Source organism: Dreissena polymorpha, chromosome 9 (genome assembly GCF_020536995.1).
Source record: "Dreissena polymorpha isolate Duluth1 chromosome 9, UMN_Dpol_1.0, whole genome shotgun sequence".
Classification (NCBI taxonomy): Eukaryota; Metazoa; Mollusca; class Bivalvia; order Myida; family Dreissenidae; genus Dreissena; species Dreissena polymorpha.
Genome location: NC_068363.1, coordinates 85,776,567 through 85,797,583, shown reverse-complemented (window position 1 = coordinate 85,797,583; position 21,017 = coordinate 85,776,567). Strand labels below are relative to the sequence as shown.

Here is a 21,017-nt window from a genome sequence, read left to right as displayed (position 1 = left end):
TTCGTGTGTCAACAAGCTAGTTGGATGTAATTATTCTAATGCGCATTATTTTCGCGCAGAGACAAGCATGAATAAACAAACTATCAATATTTCATATCTTTACGTAACAGTTTTTCACCGGCTATTTTAAACGCTCGTTTATGACAAAGATTACCGAACACAGGGGTAGTTTTAGCTTGCTACAGAAAGTTTACGGCTGGCTAATGTAACCTTCGACCAGTCATCGCGACATAAACGCGCTGTACTTAAAATGTTTGTTTGAATTAGATCAAATTATGCTGAAAAGCAGACGTCACGATGCCTCCACACAAAAAGAAACTGACACATTGCCCTGTCAATGATCCCTAGCCGATTTCTGTAGGCCAATTCAAGGAAGAATGAACAATCCGTTAATAGACCCATCATATTAGATCGAAACTTATTCTTTCAATGTCAAACATTCAAAATCGTGTATCCTCGAGTGCCCTATTTAGACGCCTCTTTTTTTGAAGTTTTGTTGCTCTAACTAGAGATTTAGGTAATAACTATTTTGTTTGATAACACATTTACCTTTTATTTACACATTTTAAATGTAATTGATTGTTTTATCAACCAAATTATAACTCAGCACCTTGCATATAACCAGTAGACTGTGTAAAAGATTCTCTTCTGCATTTATTAACAGCTGCAACATGGGCTGCAAGGGTCAATGGAATTGTGTTGTTTTTACCGGTACAAAATCTATCAAATTTCTAAAGAATTTTGGATGAGATACGTGTGTTTGATGTGTTTGATATATCACATGGTTTGTTTAATACTCTGCATAAGCCATGGATAATTTAACAGGTATTTGTTTTAAAGTAAACGATGTGTCAGTTCCTTATGTTCAAACAGATGCCACCACAGGGAATATCCCTGGAAGAGGAGGACCTGCAACTGCTTCAGAATGACCTCAACAGGAATGTGCAAGTGAAGCCAGCCCTTCAATCTGGAGAGGATGAATATCAGCTTGCCCTCCAAGCCCTTGAGTAAGAGTTAGACTCTGATTCAGATTATTAAAATTTAAAAACAGTTGCAAATAAATTGTTTATTTTCTTAAGTTTGAGAGATTTCAAATAAATACTGTATTTTCTATCAAAAATGCTGTATTACTTCAATCTTAAAAGCTTCCTTGAATGCGCCAGATTGCACCATTTCAATCCTTTAATTTGAAAATTGTCTGGTGGGAGGTCTCCCAAACCCCCTGAAAGGGAGTGGTTAACCCTCCCGAGCCTACCCCAGTCGACGCTACGCGACTTGGGCACCCGACAAGCAGCGCGCTTAAAAGCCGGCTACTCAAACAAGAAACCGTCGGAGACGGGTGATGCTCTCAAAAGTTTTTTTTTGTCTCAATATTGCACTATATATTCAGATAAAAGGAAACGTCTTGAGGCACAGTAGTTGGGGGGACAAGATTTTTTTTATATAAAATTTCAAAGGGCCATAACTCTGTGAAAAATCATCCGACCAGAACCTGTTGATAGTATGCACATCTCCTCTTGGTATTGAAGCTTCCCATAAAGTTTCATTGAATTCCGGTCATTGGTTGCTGAGAAATAGCCCGGACCAGATTTGCACTATAAGTACAGTTAATGGAAAATTTCAAAGGGCCATAACTCTGTGAACAAGAGGGCCATGATGGCCCTGTATTGCTCCACTGCTGAAAAAAGGCTGAAACAAATATTCTCTGCATGTGCAAATACTTAAATATAGGCCCTATTTAAGCACATGTACACTTTTGTGACCCCCTGGGCTGGGTCAAATTTAACCCCAGGGGCATAACTTTTGCAAACTTTGTAGAGGACTACTATATCTCACTACATGAACATACAAAATGTGGTAGCCCTAGGTCCTAGAGTTAAGGACAAGAATATTTTTAAAGTTTTCACAAAATAAGCAAGATATAAGCATATATATGATGTTCAATTTTGTGACCCGTGGGTCAGGGTCAAATTTGACCCTAAGGGCATAATTTGAACAAACATGGTAGAGGACTATTAGATGTTACTGCATACCAAATTTGGTAGCCATAGTCCGAATGATTTTCGACAAGAAGATTTTTAAAGATTTCACAAAATAGACGCTTTATAAGCGTTTATTCAATTTTGTGACCCCCCGGGGCAGAGTCAAAGTTGACCCAAGAGGCATTACTTGAAACAAATTTGGTAGAGGTTTATTAGTTGTCACTACATACTAAATTTGGTAGCCCTAGGCCAAATGGTTATGGACAAGGAGATTTTTAAAGTTTTCACAAAATAGGCCTCATATAAGCCTATGTTCAGTTTTGTGACCCCCGGGCAGGGTCAAATTTGACCCAAGGGGCATAATTTGAACAAACTTGGTAGAGAACTATTAGATGTCACTACATACCAAATTTTGTAGCCCTATCCTATGCCTTATGGTTAAGGACAAAAAGATTTTTAAAGTTTTCACAAAATAGGCACTATATAAGCATATAATCGATTTTGTGGCCCAAAGTGCAGGGTCAAATTTGACCCCTGGGGCATAATTTGAACAAACTTAGTAGAGGACTATACAATGTCACTACATACCAAATTGTGTAGCCCTAGGCCTAATGGTTATGGACAAGAATTTTTTTAAGTTTTCACAAAATAGGCATTATATAAGCATATTTTCAATTTTGTGACCCCCCCCCCCCCCTTCCCGGGGCAGGGTCATTGATCCCAGGGATAAAATTTGAACAAATTTGGTAGAGGACTATTAGATGTCACTACATACCAAATTTGATAGCCCTAGACCGATGGTTATGGACAAGTAGATTTTTAAAGATTTCACAAAATAGGCCTTATATAAGCATATGTTCAATTTTGTGATCCCCTGAGCAGGGTCAAATTTGACCCCAGGGGCATAATTTGAACAAACTTGGTAGAGAACTTTAAGATGTCACTACATACCAACTTTGGTCGCCCTAGGCACAATTTATGGACAAGTAGATTTTTAAAAGTTTTCACAAAATAGGCTCCATATAAGCGTATGTTCTATTTTGTGACCCTAAGGGCAGGGTCAAATTTGACCCCAGGGGCATAATTTGAACACACTTGGTAGAGGACTATAAGATGTCACTACATTCCAAATTTAGTAGCCCTAGGCCCAATTGTTATGGACAAGTAGATTTTTAAAGTTTTCATAAAATAAGCCCTTTATAAGCATTTATTCAATTTTGTGACCCCCGGGGCAGTTTCAAATTTGACCCCAGGGGCATAATTTGAACAAACTAAGAAGAGAACTATTACATGTCACTTCATACCAAATTTGGTAGCCCTATGCCATACAGTTATAGACAGGAGATTTTTCAAGTTTTCACAAAATATGCCTTATATAAGAATATGTTCAATTTTGTGACCCTCGGGGCAGGGTCAAACTTGACCCCCAGGATATAATTTGAAAAAACTTGGTAGAAGACTATAAGATGTCAATACATACCAAATTTGGTAGCCCTAGGCCCAATGGATATGGACAAGTAGATTTTTAAAGTTTTCACAAAATATACTGCAATTCGGTTGACTCACGGTACTTGAGGACTAGTCACTTGCGTCTGCAAATGATCTTCAAATATCAGATAAATGATTTAAAGGACAATCATTTTTAACTTAACTGCATTTGACAACTGCCTTTTTATGACGAAAATCCTTTAATATAAACTGCTGTAGAAACAAATCTAACACCACTGTTCCATTGTTGTTTATTTTTTCTCCTGGTAGATTCGCGGTAAATAGGTTAAACAGCATCAATTTTAAATTAAACATGAATAATCAAAGCTCTCACATACCATTTAAAGTAACAATCAATAAAGAATATAACAAGTTCAATATATGGAATTTCAGACATCAAATAAAATAAATAACACAGTTATTTTCAATCAATGTCGTATTTTTTCGTTTCAACAGTTAACTGTACTTTTAAAATTCAAAGATTGTCAAAGTCTGAGTTTTACGACATTTAATCACCAAACAAGGACAAAATTGTCACAAAACCAGGTTTTCATTGTGAAAAAAAAATCTGATAAAGGGAGAAAACTCAAACTGAACTTTTGAAATGAACAAACAAAATTAACCCCCTTTGTAAGTTTGTTTTTAAAACAAGATGCGTTTGTGAAACACAATGTCCCCCTATATGACGTTTGACCTTGTAGGATGACCTTGACCTTGTAGGATGACCTTGACCTTGACCCTTCACCACTCAAAATGTGCAGCTCCATGAGATACACATGCATTTCAAATATAAAATTGCTAGCTTCAATATTACAGAAGTGACATTACATGAGCAATTTTGACCCATATATTTGACCTTGAAGGATGACCTTGACCTTTCACCACTAAAAATGTGCAGCTCCATGAGATACACATGCATGCCAAATATCAATTTGCTATCTTCAATATTGCAAAAGTATTGAGAAAATTAGCGATTTGGGCCACATATATTTGACCTCTGACCTTGAAGGATGACCTTGACCTTGACCTTTCACCACTCTAAATGTGCAGCTCCATGAGATACACATGCATGCCAAATATCAAGTTGCTATCTTCAATATTGCAAAAGTACTCATAAAATGAGCGATTTTGGCCACATATATTTGACATCTGACCTTGAAGGATGACCTTGACCTTGACCTTTCACCACTCAAAATGTGCAGCTCCATGAGATACACATGCATGCCAAATATCAAGTTGCTATCTTGAATATTGAAATACTGCAAAAGTGTACATTAAATGAGCGATTTTGACCCATATATTTGACCTTTGACCTTGAAGGATGACCTTGACCTTGACCTTTCACCACTCAAAATGTGCAGCTCCATGAGATACATATGCATGCCAAATATCAAGTTGCTATCTTTAATATTGCAAAAGTTATTGCAAATGTTAAAGTTGGCGCAAACCAACCAACAGACCAACCAACCAACAGACCAACAGACAGGGCAAAAACAATATGTCCCCCACTACTATAGTGGGGGACATAAAAATCTATTTTTAGTCGTGGCGACCTTGACATTGGAGATATTGAAGTGATTCTTTCGTGCGACACACCGTCCCATGATGGTGAACAAATGTGCCAAATGATTTTAAAATCTCACAATGAATGACATAGTTATGGCCAGGACAAGCTCATTTATGGCCATTTTTGACCTTTGAACTCAAAGTGTGACCTTGACCTTGGAGATATCTACGTAATTATTTCGGGCGACACACCGTCCAATGATGGTGAACTAATGTGCCAAATGATTTTAAAATCTGACAATGAACGACATAGTTATGGCCCGGACAAGCTTGTTCCGCCCGCCTGCAAGCCCGCCTGCATTCGCCAATCTAATAACCAGTTTTTTCCTTCGGAAAACCTGGTTAAAAAAGATTCCAATATGTAGCGAGAGATGTTTTCTGTCAGATTTGACAAGAAAGTCACGCAGGTTTGTTTATGAACATAAGCCAGAGGGCGCTAATGAAATACTGCGACTCAACCCGACCCGCGAGTTAACCGGGTTTGAGTATAAGCCCTTTATAAGCATATATTCAATTTTGTGACCCCCGGGGCAGTTTCAAATTTGACCCCAGGGGCATAATTTGAACAAACTAAGAAGAGAACAATTACATGTCACTTCATACCAAATTTGGTAGCCCTATGCCATACGGTTATGGACAAAAAGTTTTTAAAGTTTTCACAAAAAGGCCTTATTTAAGCATATGTTCAATTTTGTGACCCTCAGGGCAGGGTCAAACTTTACCCCAGGGGTATAATTTGAACAAATTTGGTAGAGGACTATGACATGTCACTACATACCAAATTTGGTAGCCCTAGGCCCAATGGATATGGACAAGTAGATTTTTAAAGTTTTCACAAAATAAGCACTTTATAAGCATATATTCAATTTTATGACCCCCAGGGCAGTTTCAAATTTGACCCCAGGGGCATAATTTGAACAAACTTAGAAGAGAACTATTACATGTCACTACATACCAAATTTGGTAGCCCTTTGCCATACGGTTGTGGACAAGAAGTTTTTAAAGTTTTCACAAAAAGGCCTTATATAAGCATATGTTCAATTTTGTGACCCTTGGGGCAGGGTCAAACTTGACCCCAGGGGTATAATTTGAACAAACTTGGTAGAGGACTATAAGGTGCCACTACATACCAAATTTTGTAGCCCTAGGCCCAATGGTTATGGACGGAATATTTTGAAAGTTTTCACAAAAAAGACCCTATATAAGCATATGCTCAATTTTGTGACCCCCGAGGCAGGGTCAAATTTGACCCCAGGGGCATAATTTGAAAAATTTGGTAGAATACTATTAGATGTCTCTACAAACCAAATTTGATAGCCCTAGGCCCAATGGTTATGGAAGAAAAGATTTTGGAAGTTTTCACAAAATAGGTCTTATATAAGCATATGTTCAATTTTGTGACCCCCCGGGCAGGGTCAAATTTTACCCCAGGGGCATAATTTGAAGAAATTTAGTAGAGGACTATTAGATGTCTCTACATACCAAATTTGATAGCCCAAGGCCCAATGGTTATGGAAGAAAGATTTTGACAGTTTAAAAAAAAAAAGCCTTATATAAGCAAATTTTCAAATTTGAAAGAGGTTCACCCCAGGAACATTCCTGAGAAATTTCATCAGAATTGGACCAGTAGTTTAGGAGAAGAAGATGCTTAAAGGAAAAGTTAACGCACTGACGCACGCACGACGGACACAGGACCATGACATAAGCCCTGCTGGCCTTTGGCCAGTGGAGCTAAAAATCATCCGACAAGAACCCGCTGATAATATGCACATTTCCTCTTTGTAGTGAAGCTTCCAATAAAGTTTCATTGAATTCCGGTCATTAGTTGCTGAGAAATAGGACACTAGGACGGACGTACGGACAGACGAAGCAGCGACTATATGCTCCCCCCAAATTTTTTGGGGGGAGCATAATAAAACAGCTGGCTACTCCATTTTTTATGGAGAGCACTGGCAATCATACAGAAAACAAAAGTGGACTAGTGTGACCATTTAGAAAACATAAGTGGTGATTTATTGTGTAATCATGCAGAAAACATAAGTGGTGATTTATTGTGTTATCATTCAGACAACATAAGTGGTGATTTATTGTGTAACCATGTAAAAAACATAAGTGGTGATTCATTGTGTAATCATGCAGAAAACACAAGTGGTGATTTATTGTGTTATCATGCAGAAAAACACAAGTGGTGATTTTGTGTGTTATCATGCTGAAAGAAGCAGGTGATGATTTATTGTGCCATCATGCATTAAAGATAAGTGGTGATTTTTTGTTTTATCATGCAGAAAACACAAGTGGTAATTTATATTTAAGAATTATGCAGAAATCAATTCAATAAAGTCTATATTCTGTACTTCTCTGGCATGTCTGGGAACTTGATTCGCATCTCCTGATTTTTGTAAACACTTTTCTCAAATTTCAGCACAAGCTTCTTCAGGTTTGTGTCATCCATAATTTCTCCCTAAAAAGTCAAAAAAAGTACCTGGAGATCAGGTGGCGGTTTGTGGTTGAAGAACGATAATAAGTCTTCAAATGTATATGGTAATTGCACATGTGTTTTTTATTTCTATTTTACAATTTATGAATATGTATTAAAAAATTCCTAAAAAAAAGTTTATAAAAACATAACTGTAAAAAACTTTCAAATAATATCACTGCCTATAAGTTATGTATTTTATGCGCAATATAATTACATAAACTTTTTTTTTTTCTATAACCAGGCCATTTCAAGGGACCAAATTGCCAATGAACAACTGCACACGGCTAATAAACCATTCCATATCACACAAACAACTTGGTATGCGTACATCTGCCTCATTTTCAACCATCTCCAGTATCCTCTCACGCTGTTCCTCTGTGATGCCACCAGATTTTGGCTCCCTATCCCTAGGCTTCTTCTCCGCAACAAGGTGCTCTTCTGCATCATCATCACTGTAATCGTCTTCTGCTCTACGTTTCCTCAACACACTAGGTTTGTCAGGCTGGAATGGATCATATATATTATGCTATTGCAAAATGACTGAACAGAGGAAAGGCCCCTTACTCTGAAAGAACTTTTGATGTATGCAGGCCTTGAACAATTTTTCCAGAGCCACTCGCCCTGCAGGGCGAGTAGGCCTGACAATCCACTCACCCTTCCCTTCAATCTGCTCACCCTACATTAAAAACATATATAGGTATATTTATAGTAATGATCAACCAGAACCTTTTTTTTAAAACTAAAACCATCATCTGACGTTGTCTCATTGTAATAAACAAACATCTATAAGCCAATACTTTACCTAACAAGAGCTGTCAGAGGACAGCGCGCTCGACTTTTCAAGTGCTTGACAGTATAACGTAAGCCATCATGGGAAAATTGTTCATATTCAATAATTTATTAGACGATCTTTCAAAAATATATTAGAGGGCCAAAATGGCCCTAGTTCGCTCACCTGAGAGGAATCGGTTCATTCAATCTTTACCAAATGTCAAACTTTACCTAGATATTGTCCAGACAAACATCCAGGTCAAGTTTCATCATAATTTCATCTGCGAGTCATGATCAATGTACCTATGAAGTTTCATGATCCTAGGCGTAAGCATTCTTGAGTTATCATCCGGAAACCATTTTTCTAAGTTGAGTCACCGTAACCTTGACAGCCATTGTGTGAATACGTTTTTTGGCACTGTGACCTTGACCTTTGACCTTGTGACCTGATAATTAATAGGGGTCATCTGCGAGTCATGATCATTGTACCTATGAAGTGTCATGATCCTAGGCATAAGCGTTCTTGAGTTATCATCCAGAAACCATTTTACTATTTCAGGTCACCGTGACCTTGACCTTTGACCTAGTGACCTGAAAATCAATAGGGGTCATCTTCGAGTCATCATCAATGTACCTATGAAGTTTCATGATCTTAGGCATAAGCGTATGTGGGTTATCATCTGGAAACCATTTTACTATTTCGGGTCACGGTGACCTTGACCTTTGACCTAGTGACCTGAAAATCAATAGGGGTAATGCTACTAGTCATGATCAATGTACCTATAAAGTTTCATGATCCTAGGCCTAAGCGTTCTTGAGTTATCATCCAGAAACCATTTTACTATTTCAGGTCACCGTGACCTTTGACCTAGTGACCTGAAAATCAATAGGGCTTATCTGCGAGTCATGATCAATATATCTATGAAGTTTCATGATCCTAGGCAAAAGCGTTCTTGAGTTATCATCCGGAAACCATTTTACTGCTTTGGGTCACCATGACCTTGACCTAGTGACCTGAAAATCAATAGGGGTCATCTGCAAGTCATGGTCAATGTATCTATGAAGTTTCATGATCCTAGGCATAAGTGTTCTTGAGTTATCATCCGGAAACCCTTTTACTATTTTGGGTCATCGTGACCTTAACCTTTGACCTAGTGACCTGAAAATCAATAGGGGTCATCTGCGAGTCATGATCAATGTACCTATGAATTTTCATGATCCTTGGCATAAGCGCTCTTGAGTTATCATCCGGAAACCATCCGGTGGAGGGACGGACCGACATGAGCAAAACCATATACTCCTTTTTCGGGAAGGGGGGGGGGCATAATGAGAAAACTGCCCCCCCCCCTCCCAGCAGCCATGTTATTCAACTGACCGGAACCATTTTTTAACTCAACTCTCGTATCAAGGAAACAAATGTTCTGAGCAAATTTCATGAAAATTGGGCCAAAAATGTGACTTCTAGAGTGTTCACATGTTTTCACAATATACATTATAGAGAAAAATGCCCCGCCCACTGGTGGCCATTTTTTTTCACCAATCTGGACCATTTTCGAACTTGTCCGAGATATCAATAAAAGCAATGTTTTGACCAACTTTCATGATGATTGGGCAAAAATTGTGACTTCCAGAGTGTTTACAAGGTTTCTATATAGCCATATAAGGAAAACTGTTCCCCCCCCCCCCCCCCCCCCCGAGCAGCCATGTTATTCAACTGACTGGAACCATTTTCGAAATTCAACTCTTCTCATATCAAGGAAACAATCGTTCTGACCAAATTTCATGAAAATTGGGCCAAAAATGTGACTTCTAGAGTGTTCACATGTTTTCACTATATACATATAGAGAACAAGGGACAAAATTGTCACAAAACCAGGTTTTCATTGTGAAAAAAAAATCTGATAAAGGGAGAAAACTCAAACTGAACTTTTGAAATGAACAAACAAAATTAACCCCCTTTGTAAGTTTGTTTTTAAAAAAAATCTATTTTTAGTCGTGGCGACCTTGACATTGGAGATATTGACGTGATTCTTTCGTGCGACACACCGTCCCATGATGGTGAACAAATGTGCCAAATGATTTTAAAATCTCACAATGAATGACATAGTTATGGCCAGGACAAGCTCATTTATGGCCATTTTTGACCTTTGAACTCAAAGTGTGACCTTGACCTTAAAGATATCGACGTAATTATTTCGCGCGACACACTGTCCAATGATGGTGAACAAATGTGCCAAATGATTTTAAAATCTGAAAATGAACGACATAGTTATGGCCAGGACAAGCTTGTTCCGCCCGCCCGCCAGCCAGCCAGCCAGCCAGCCAGCCAGCCCGCCCGCATTCGCCAATCTAATAACCAGTTTATTCCTTCGGAAAACCTGGTTAAAAACCTGGTTAAAAATGCCCCGCCCACTGGTGGCAATTTTTTTTCACTGATCTGGACCATTTTCGAACTCGTCAGAGATATCAATAAAACCAATGTTTTGACCAACTTTCATGATAATTGGGCAAAAATTGTGACTTCAAGAGTGTTTACAAGGTTTCTCTATAGCCAAATAAGGAAAACTGCCCCCCCCCCCCCCCCACCTGGCAGCCATGTTTTTCAACTGACCGGAACCATTTTCGAACTCAACTCTCATATCAAGTCCACAAATGTTCTGACCAAATTTCATGAAAATTGGGCCAAAAATGTGACTTCTAGAGTGATCACATGTTTTCACAATATAAAATATAGAGAAAAATGCCCCGCCCACTGGCGGCCATGTTTTTTCACCGATCTGGACCATTTTCAAACTTGTCTGAGATATCAATAAAACCAATGTTTTGACCAACTTTCATGATAATTGGGCAAAAATTGTGACTTCTAAAGTGTTAACAAGGTTCTCTAAAGCCAAATAAGGAAAACTGCCCCCCCCCCTGGCAGCCATGTTTTTCAACTGACTGGAACCATTTTTGAACTCAACTCTAATATCAAGGCAACAAATGTTCTGACCAAATTTCATGAAATTTGGGCCAAAAATGTGACTTCTAGAGTGTTCACATGTTTTCACTATATACATATAGAGAAAAATGCCCCGCCCACTAAGGGTGTCACGGTACTCCATGGGACGGTATATCGTAATAGTCTCCCCTCGGTATGGTTCACGATACGCCTCCATTCCAGACGGTACGGTACGGCATTTTCCATGAAGCATTTCAAGGGAAGTAACTGTAATTCGCCCAAAAAATGGTGGTAGTTAAATTGAAATCACCTCCAGTGAGCTTCGTAAAAAAAAAAATGGACGCATTTTGTGTTATCAGTAAGAACGTGGTAGGCGTATATTTCATATAAACATTTGAATAACATCACGCCTTTAGTCGCTATTTCCTAAACAGGAGCTGTAATTTTGTATGTACGCTGAGAATTTCGCAAATTCTTTGAAGCCATTAAAATTAAATTTCAACCACTCAAAAATGTGCTTTGTTGTCTACGTCACGAAACAAGGTGCAATATTTGACTGATTTTACGAATTGCGCTTGGAGTTTTTTTACGGCACAAGCAAAGATAGCCAGTTTGACTAGTTGGTAAACACGTTTTATTTTTAACTTAAATAATCTATTGAAATAAAAGAAACATAAAGCAGTCCGTATTTTTTAAGCATATTCATAATTTGGTGTTCATATTTAATCAAAGTTATTGATTTGTAAATAATAATAACAAATTGTCAATTCGTGTACTTTCATGACATTATATGGTATTTTGTATATTGTATGACACATATGTAGAGGTCTTTAAATAAAATTGAAAACATGGTTTTAAATGGTTTGTATGTAGTTTCCATCTGACGATACGTATCGTACACACTGTACCGCGATACGTATCGTATCGTAAGGTGAGCGTATCATGACACCCTAACCATCCACTGGCAGCCATGTTTTTTCACCAATCTGGACCATTTTTGAACTCGTCCGAGATATCAATAAAACCAATGTTTTGACCATTTTTCATGATGATTGGACAAAAATTGTGACTTCTAGAGTGTTTACAAGGTTTCTCTATAGCCAAATAGGGAAAACTGCCCCCCCCCCCCCGGCAGCCATGTTATTCAACTGACCGGAATCATTTTTGAATTCTACTCTCATATCAAGGAAAAAAATGTTCTGACCAAATTTCATGAAAATTGGGCCAAAAATGTGACTTCTAGAGTGTTTACAAGGTTTGTCTATAGCCAAATAAGGAAAACTGCCCCGCCCACTGGCGGCCATGTTTTTCAACAGACCGGAACCACTTTTGAACTCAACCAACATATCCTTAAGGCAAACATTTGACAAAGTTACATGAAGATTGGGCATGAAATGTGACTTCTACAGTGTTTGCAAGGTTTTTCTTTTTTTTGACCTAGTGACCTAGTTTTTGACCAGGCACAACCCAGTTTCGAACTCAGCCGAGATTTTATTGCGGCAAAGCTTTTGACCAAGTTTGATGAAGATGGGACAAGAAATGTGGCGTCTAGAGTGTTTACGAGCAAATGTTTACGGATGGACATACGACGGACAAAGACCGGTCAGAAAAGCTCACCTGAGTAATCAGGTGAGTTTAAAAAGGAAGAAAAATAATTAAAAAAATTTGGGGGGTAGGGGGGGGGGGGTTGAGAGGGGGGTATAATGTGGGGTGTGCTCATTTATTAGATGATCTTTCAAAAATAAGAAAGGAAAACAAAATTGAGGGGGGGGGGTGAGGTGGGGAGGGCAGGGATTCTGTGTTGGGGTGTGGGGTATTGTTTGGGTGGAATCCATTGTGGTATTCAGGTAAGTGTTGTTTTGTCAAAGTATTAATAAAATCTGGTCATAAATAAAGAAGTTATGGCAATTTAAGCAAAATGTTCAATTATCTAAGTACATGTATAAAAGGGACCAAAATTCTGTCAAAATGCTTGATACAGTTGTCTGCTCTTGTTTATAGGTTGGGGTCATGTTGGTAAATAAGTATGCAAAATATGAAAGCAATATGTCAAAGGACATACGAAATATTTGGGGTAGAACGCAAACTTTAACATAGATTTATCAATAATATGCATATTGTAAGTATAAAAAGGGCAATAATTCTGTCAAAATGCTGGATACATTTGTCTGCTCTTGTTTATAGGTTGGGGTCATGATCGTAAACAAGTAAGTATGCAAAATATGTAAGTTATATGTCATGGGACATTGGAAATATTTGGGGTAGTACGCAAACTTAAACATTTGCACGCTGTAAGGCTAACGCCAAAGCCGGGGTGAGAAGGATAGCTCCACTATATATATTTCAGATATAATGGTCGAGCTAAAAATGCAGTAAACTGTTGTAAGTCAAGATTTTTTCCTCTGAAAATTGATTAAAATTATAGTGAAGACTTATGAGATCGTTTATCATGTTTATGAACTTTTAAAAATACAAATTGAGGAAGATCGATCCCCGCATCGTCGCGGTTATGGTTTTAAACGTTGCTGTTGGAATTAAAAATCGTGGATTTACGACGCAAAACGTATTTTTAATGACGCGAATTTTCAACTTCACTACTGCTTTATTTTGATAATAAAATCCAAAGTGTAATGTAAGCTAGTGTTGTGTTTTAATAAAATTGTGAACAAAGAGTCAATGGCATCAGTACAGGCATTGTGAAAATTTGCACTTTGCATGAATTGACAGTTTGATTGACAAAGGAAAGCCACTTCCTGTCTGAAGCTATAAAGAAACACCTTTCTTGCCGACAAAATTGGCTTCCTTAGTCTAGCAATCAATGTGCTGAAGCAATTATTTGTTTGGCATCCGTCCAATTAAGTAACAGCAGGTGCATAGCTCCCTCTTTTGAATCACTTGCAGAGAACGGAGGTGGAGTTAAACGGTTAATTGAGCAAGTGTTTTACGCAAGTTGAGTCCCGATTTGCCATAATTACTCCGTCTAAGCATTGAAATGACGAAAACATTTATCTAGGATTTTACGAGAAATACTGATTAGTTCTGATTTATAAACTTCCTGACATTTATGAAACAAGGACAGCGGATTTCAAGAATTATTTTTACTGTGCCCATGACGTTATTTACATTCTCAAAACGAAAGTGCAGTTTCTTTGTGTACTGAACCTATTTTTTGATCGTTTGAAAAATAGTTCACAATGTATCAATGTGGCAAGATTTCTGGAACTGAATTTATATTTCTCAATCGGAAAAACAGCACACTCCTAGTCGGTCAAGTATATTACAAACTTTGCTCGCCCGACCTTCAACTTCACTCGGAATAATGAGTGGTCGAGTGGATTTTTCAAGGCCTGGTATGGACCTTGTATGCCTTTAAATTGACATTTTCTTAACCACAGTACACTCTATGCGTTTTCCCCAAAAAACGCGCTTCCTCCGCATTTTTTTTCTGCTAGCAAGTGTTCACGCAGCGTTGGAGAGCGAGGTGAACTCGATAAAACCCTCGGCGTAACGCCGCATTCGCTAATTCCCGCGGCGTGTATTATCTTAGCCTAGTCGGTAAATGCAGACAATTTCCGTTCTTATCAGGGACTGCCGCGCAACGCCGCGTTAGCAGTGTGCTACTGGGCATGCCAAAAAAATAAAAACATTGTCATCAAAAATTGTTTAAATACTGTGGCTTATAAAAATAAAGATAATCGTATAAACAATTCATATATGTTTTTATTCACAGGTACGTCGACAATATGAATGAATATGGGAGACGTAAAGCTTTTTGACAAATTAATATTTAATTCATAACACATATAACATCAGAATTAATGTTCCGTTTAATTTCCAAATGAGAATAATTGTTTGTAATCCGAAACACGCTTCCGATTTGTATTGTTAACACGACATTTACAGATGCTTCCAATATACAGTCATCATGTATATTTCCCGACAAAAGCGCGCGAAAAATATACTGTAATGTACAAGTTCAAGGTTTATGCGTAAAAAGCGTGTGTGTATTGATTTGTTTATACAAACTTTGTAGTGCAGAAAACACTGAATTCTGTTGATTTCGGTTAAAAGTTTCTTTGGTATTTTTTAACAAAATTATATCGCAAATAATTTTATATTTCCTCCAAATTAATTTCAATTCAAATATCTTTATCGTTACTGTATTTTAGTATAGTAATTATTGAAACAGTTATTGTACTGTATACTGATTAAAGAGAACATCTGGACAGAACTGGATAAAGTGTTTGGCGTTATGAAAACACGCATAGCTTGTCTACTGACCTATTGTGTAGACTGCTGTCTGTGCTGTTTTGACAAAACGGATTAACACATGTGAATGTCACTCTGCCGATTTGGTCCATATTTACTGGTAAACATTGTTTTGAATGTCGACACAACTTGAATACAACTGTGAATGTTTAATGCAACTCTTAACTCAATAGTTACCACCTTCTTTTAGCAATGAATGGAATAACCTACATACAAAGAGAAAATAAATGCTTTAGTGAGCAGAGAATCGACTTTGTTCCGACAATTAAAACCATTCATTATGCATTCGTTGAATGTTTTACTTGAGTAAGTTATGCCTTCAGACAGAAAGCGGCTTTCCTTTGATAACGTCAAACTGTAAATTCACACAGATTTGCGAGACTTTTAATGGATCGCAACTTTTAATAGGGTCATTTGTTTACATGTTCAGTATAGAAAATCACCTGCTAACATGAAAACTTTGGATTAAATTATCAAAATAAAAACAATGTTGCAAACTGTGTTAATATTAATTGGTAAGTATTAGTTAAAAGACGACGTTTTGTTTGTCGTAAATCAACGAGTTTTCTATACAACAACAACTACTTCTACAACCATGTCGGGATCGATCTATCTTGGTTGGTTTTTTTTTATTGTAAATATTATACTACATGTACATGTATCTACTTGTAATAAATGTAATTTCATTTGAAAATCAGGAAGTCATATAAAATTAAATTGATCGTTATCTCGTAAAACGCGGAGTTTCCCCGGCGTTGCCAACGCCGAGGTCCGCCGCGTCGGCTTATCAGTTTTGCCGATCGTTAACCGCCGCGTCCAAAATCATGAAAACGCCACGTATCGCGGGCTTTTCTTAATCTCCCTCCAGGTCAATACCCGCGGAGTAGCGAGGGAAATTGGAGAAAACGCGTGGAGTGTACGTACTGTACAAAAAAGTATTTTGTTGATTATCTTGCACACAATTATGATTATGTTCAATAAATAGAGAATTTGTAAAGCTTTATATAAAAAAAATACTAATATGTGTTGATTTTGGATTTATGTATAAAAATCAGATGATTTCTGTCATTTTCAGGTGGCACGATTTACCTAGTTGCAATAATTCAACTCTCAGCTTTATAACCCAATGGGTTGCTGAGAGTTGCAATGCGCTCTCTCTTGTCCATGGGTGCAAAATGTTATCAACAATGCAAGGGTTAAGGAACACTGAAACTGCAAGAACTTATTAAAGTTTACCTGTCTTAACCACAAACTCATCCAAATGGTACCATTACAGCAAGAAAAGCAAGCTATTTATTGACTTAGTTTTTCTTTTGTACGCTGTATCCGCCATATTGGAAAATTGACCCAATATTGGTTAGGTCGCAGTACACCAATATTTTGCACGTCGGGTAATGTGATGGAGCCTATTAAAGTTGATAACGATGTGGTATTTGATACAGAATACACTGTTTCAAATTTAAACATAAAAATGTCAGCGAGAAAAGTGTGTTGAAACATCATCATGTTTTTATAGAGTCATGCAAAGGATAACATCCGTAGGTTGCCATTTAGGTAAATTTAACATGTTTATGAAGTTTATTCATTATTTTCCTCAATTTGTCTCGAAGGACATGTTTAGTGAAGAGCACGGATTCTCTGCGCTGAACTGCACCCATGTTTATGAAGGGGAGCATATGGACTGCCAGAGCGGCTATAGCAAAAATTATCAAAGGCTCTGGGAATCTGTTTATATGGACTAACGATTTACCCAAATACTACCCAAATACTTATTGTAATTTTATCATAATATGGCATGTGTGTCCATATTTTTGGACTTTTTTAATCAAGTGAAGCAATATAATGAAAAACGTGGTATGTATCTTAAGAATTATAAAAACCTAACCCTAACCCTATAATGACTTCTAATCAGAACAAAATCATTATTTTTAATTCACTTGATTAAAAAAGTTGAAAAAAAATGGACAAACATGCCATAATGTGTCAAAATTATGAGTATGCTATAGTCTGGTTGAGTCGTGGGTAATTTTCATAAAGTTGTTACATCACAAATATTTTATAAATATATGACCATGAATCATAATGAAAATAATTATTAACCTTTCTTCTTTAAGATTTGTTGCTTTTTTCCAAATGATTATCGTCTTTTAACATCAAAACAATCGACTGTGTCAAACTACCATCATGAAAATAAGCTTCCGGTTGATTTGTGGGTTCTGATTGGCTGCCAGAATTTCAATATTTGCATACTATAAATAGCCTTAAAACTGACCTTGCAGGACAGGTTAATTTCTTGTGAAAAAATGTCAACAGACGATGTAGCATGGTAAATACTCATAAATAAACAATTGTGTGTTACTTCGAAACACTATATGAACAATACATAAATGAGGAAATACTTCATAAGGACCTATCAAGTTATGATAAATTACACTATTCACTTGTTTTTGACGCATTTTTGATCGAAAAAAATGGTGACCGTGTCAAAACATTTTTCCGTAACGAACTGCATCATATGCGAACGTTCTATCGCGAGATTTCACGCGATTTCTATACCCACGAATCAAACAGAACCCATGACTCAACCAGTAACAACCATATTAGGGTAAATCCTGCTGCTGGTCATTTACTCATGTGTTGAGATGACCCATCACTATACACAGCTCGATTTTGTACAGAAATAAACCTTGCGTACAGTCTACATTAGTGTAAGTATAATTTCCATACCCGGGGTTATTTAAGTATAATTAAAAGTACCTGGGGTACATTTAAGTAGTACCCGAGCCGACAATGACCAATCGATCGTTATTTTTTTACCTAACTGGGTTCATAAATAAACTTTACGCATTTTATAACGTTATCTAGTCATGTCAATATAACATTTTTATCGGCTGTTTTTACCGAAAAGACAAACACTGAATATAATAGCATAGGGTTGATGTTTATTCAATAATTAAAAGATTGAAATACACTCAAAAACCTGAAAAGCTAATAGTTCCTCAACATCCATGTTGTTTGTTTGCTGTTTTTATGACGTTAAAACAGACACAAATCAAACTGGCATTAAGTTCAAACGGCCACAACAGACGAACCGGTTACAAAATAGCCAAACAGCCGCTGCTTAACCCTTTGCATGCTGGGAAATTTGTCGTCTGCTAAAATGTCATCTGCTGAATTACTAAAATTAGCATTTTCTTCGATTTTTTTTTCAAAGAATACTCTCAGAATAGCAAACAGTTTGGATCCTGATGAGACGCCACGTTCTGTGTTCGTACCAATTAAAATACCTGTTCTCTTTTGTATCGGAAACACTTGGAGTAATGGTTTTAAATATATGTGTTAGTACACGGACTCTAGATTACACGGATATGAAACGGGACCGTTACGCCAAATATCTTGTTGTCTCTAAGTCACGTGACCGTGTCGTATCTGTCGATCTTTTATCGAAGCGCCGATGTTATACATTTGATGTACCCACTCACGTATTTTGTTAAATTATAGTTTCATTTCTAGGCCGATGTTGACAAATTATATATCATTAGAAAGCTTACGTAATGTTGTTTTCAGATATATAAATATATATTAAGTTTTTCTTCTGATTTTGGCAGCTCGGCGAGTTATAACTTTAACTTTTGCAAATATCATACCGTTTTGGAGTTTTAGAATCTAGATTTACGGTTGACATGTTCGTACTTTATACCGATTTGTAGCGTTTATATTTGGAGTTCAGTTTTAAAAATAACATCTTGCCCTGGAGAATAGAATTCTGTATATGATAGAAAAAAAATGGTTTAAAAATGAAAGCAAGTAAGGAATGAAGGCGGAAATAAGTAGCGCGCGGTCCTAACGAACCGAACTGATGGCGATTATGCTTTTGTTTAGATACCGGCCATTGAATTTCCTTTGCCACGATTATTATATTTTTTTATGGAATATATTGAAATATTTTGTTCTAGAGACATATCCATAAAGCTAAGTATTAATGAAGCTTAATAAATTTACGATTTCAGCTCTTGATTATAACACAGAAAGGGTGTTAATTTTATGATGAAACAGCGTATACAAATGTATAGCGGACCCTCTTGATATTTTTGATACTTCAAATATAATGGGTGTCAAAACATTCATCGTTTGTTGTTTATTATCAAAAAGGTAATTATGTAAAATTATATGAAAGGTTATTAACCATAAAATATCAATTAATTAAAATTATTTAAAGATTCTTGAAAATCACGGTCAACTGTCTATGCATGTATATCGAAATATCTTTATAAGTTAACAGAGTTATAAATATATAGAATTCTAAATTAAAACACTGTATTATTTGTATTTTTCGGAAAGATTATTTAACCCCGTTGTGGTCAAATGAGAATGCTGTTTTTAATTATGTTGTTCCGTACACTACCATACACTCTTTATAGGACTACGAAATGACGGAGTTTTTTTACCGGTACCCGCTAAATACGTTAAATGTTAAGTACTAGATTTTTTAAATGTTTAAAATGTACATGTATAGGTATTAAGCACTTATAATTATTGTGATTTAGCTGGCTGACATCTATACAGTATTTAGTTTATGGCAATCTGTATGGGCAGTTGACTATAAATGTTTTCAATACGCTACATATCTTATAAACGCAAAATTGAGTATTTGGCGTTACATTACTCCAAGAAATGACCACTAATACCACGAGAAGACATGGAGGTATCATAAAAAGTGTAATCTGACCAGACATTGCCACCTGTGGTTAGGGACCAATATACAAGTATAGGTCCCTGCTGTGGCGTATGACACCATAGTGTTATTTAGTATTGGTCGGCACAGTTTCTGATCATAACGAGATAATTGGTTTGTGCTGAACACAGGGGCAATAAAACCACAGATCTATCAATAAACAAGATTATTGAGATATCTTTTTTTGAACACCGCGATAAAAATGCTCAAACCATGGACTCTAGATTACACGGATAAGAAACATGGCAACATTCTCAGAATCATCACTGCTATATGTGTAATCACCTAACAATTCGTCTAAAAATAATTTATATATTTGAGTTGAAGACGATGTACTGTTGTTTAAGTCTGAATAAACTATCTGTCTGCCTGTCTAAATCCAAGCCGTCATCGTCCCGGTGAAAAAAAATCTGATTTTCAATAGTTGGACATGATGCCCTGATGTCAAAATACGAAATGACCCGCGTAACACGGACCGTGATTTTCAAGAATCTTTAATAAATTGATAATTTAAGGTAAATAACATTTCAAATAATTATACATAATTACCTTGTTGATAATAAACAGCAAACGATGAATGTTTTTGACACCCATTTTATTTCAAGTATGCATGCAAAGCCGAATAATATCGAGAGGGTCCGCTATATACGCTGTTTCATCATAAATTTTACACCCTTTCTGTGTTATAAACAAGAGCTGAAATCGTTAATTTATTAAGATTCATTTATAATAAGCTTTATTGATATGTTTCGTGAACAAAATACTACAATATATTCCATAAAAATA

At 36.7% G+C, this 21,017-nt stretch overlaps 1 protein-coding gene across 1 annotated transcript in view; it reads right to left on the bottom strand.

The window, feature by feature from the left end:
- Positions 1-18,568, bottom strand: part of LOC127843629 (beta-catenin-like protein 1) — a 61,484-nt gene extending 42,916 nt beyond the window's left edge. Inside the window, exons 1-3 of the mRNA XM_052373326.1 lie at positions 18,477-18,568; positions 7,844-8,017; positions 7,391-7,497 (exon numbers count right to left, since the gene is read on the bottom strand). Of these exons, the coding sequence (XP_052229286.1) occupies positions 7,391-7,497; positions 7,844-8,017; positions 18,477-18,506 (311 nt within the window). The 5' untranslated portion in view covers positions 18,507-18,568. The remainder of the gene's footprint in view (positions 1-7,390; positions 7,498-7,843; positions 8,018-18,476) is intronic.
- Positions 18,569-21,017: the final 2,449 nt, after the last annotated feature.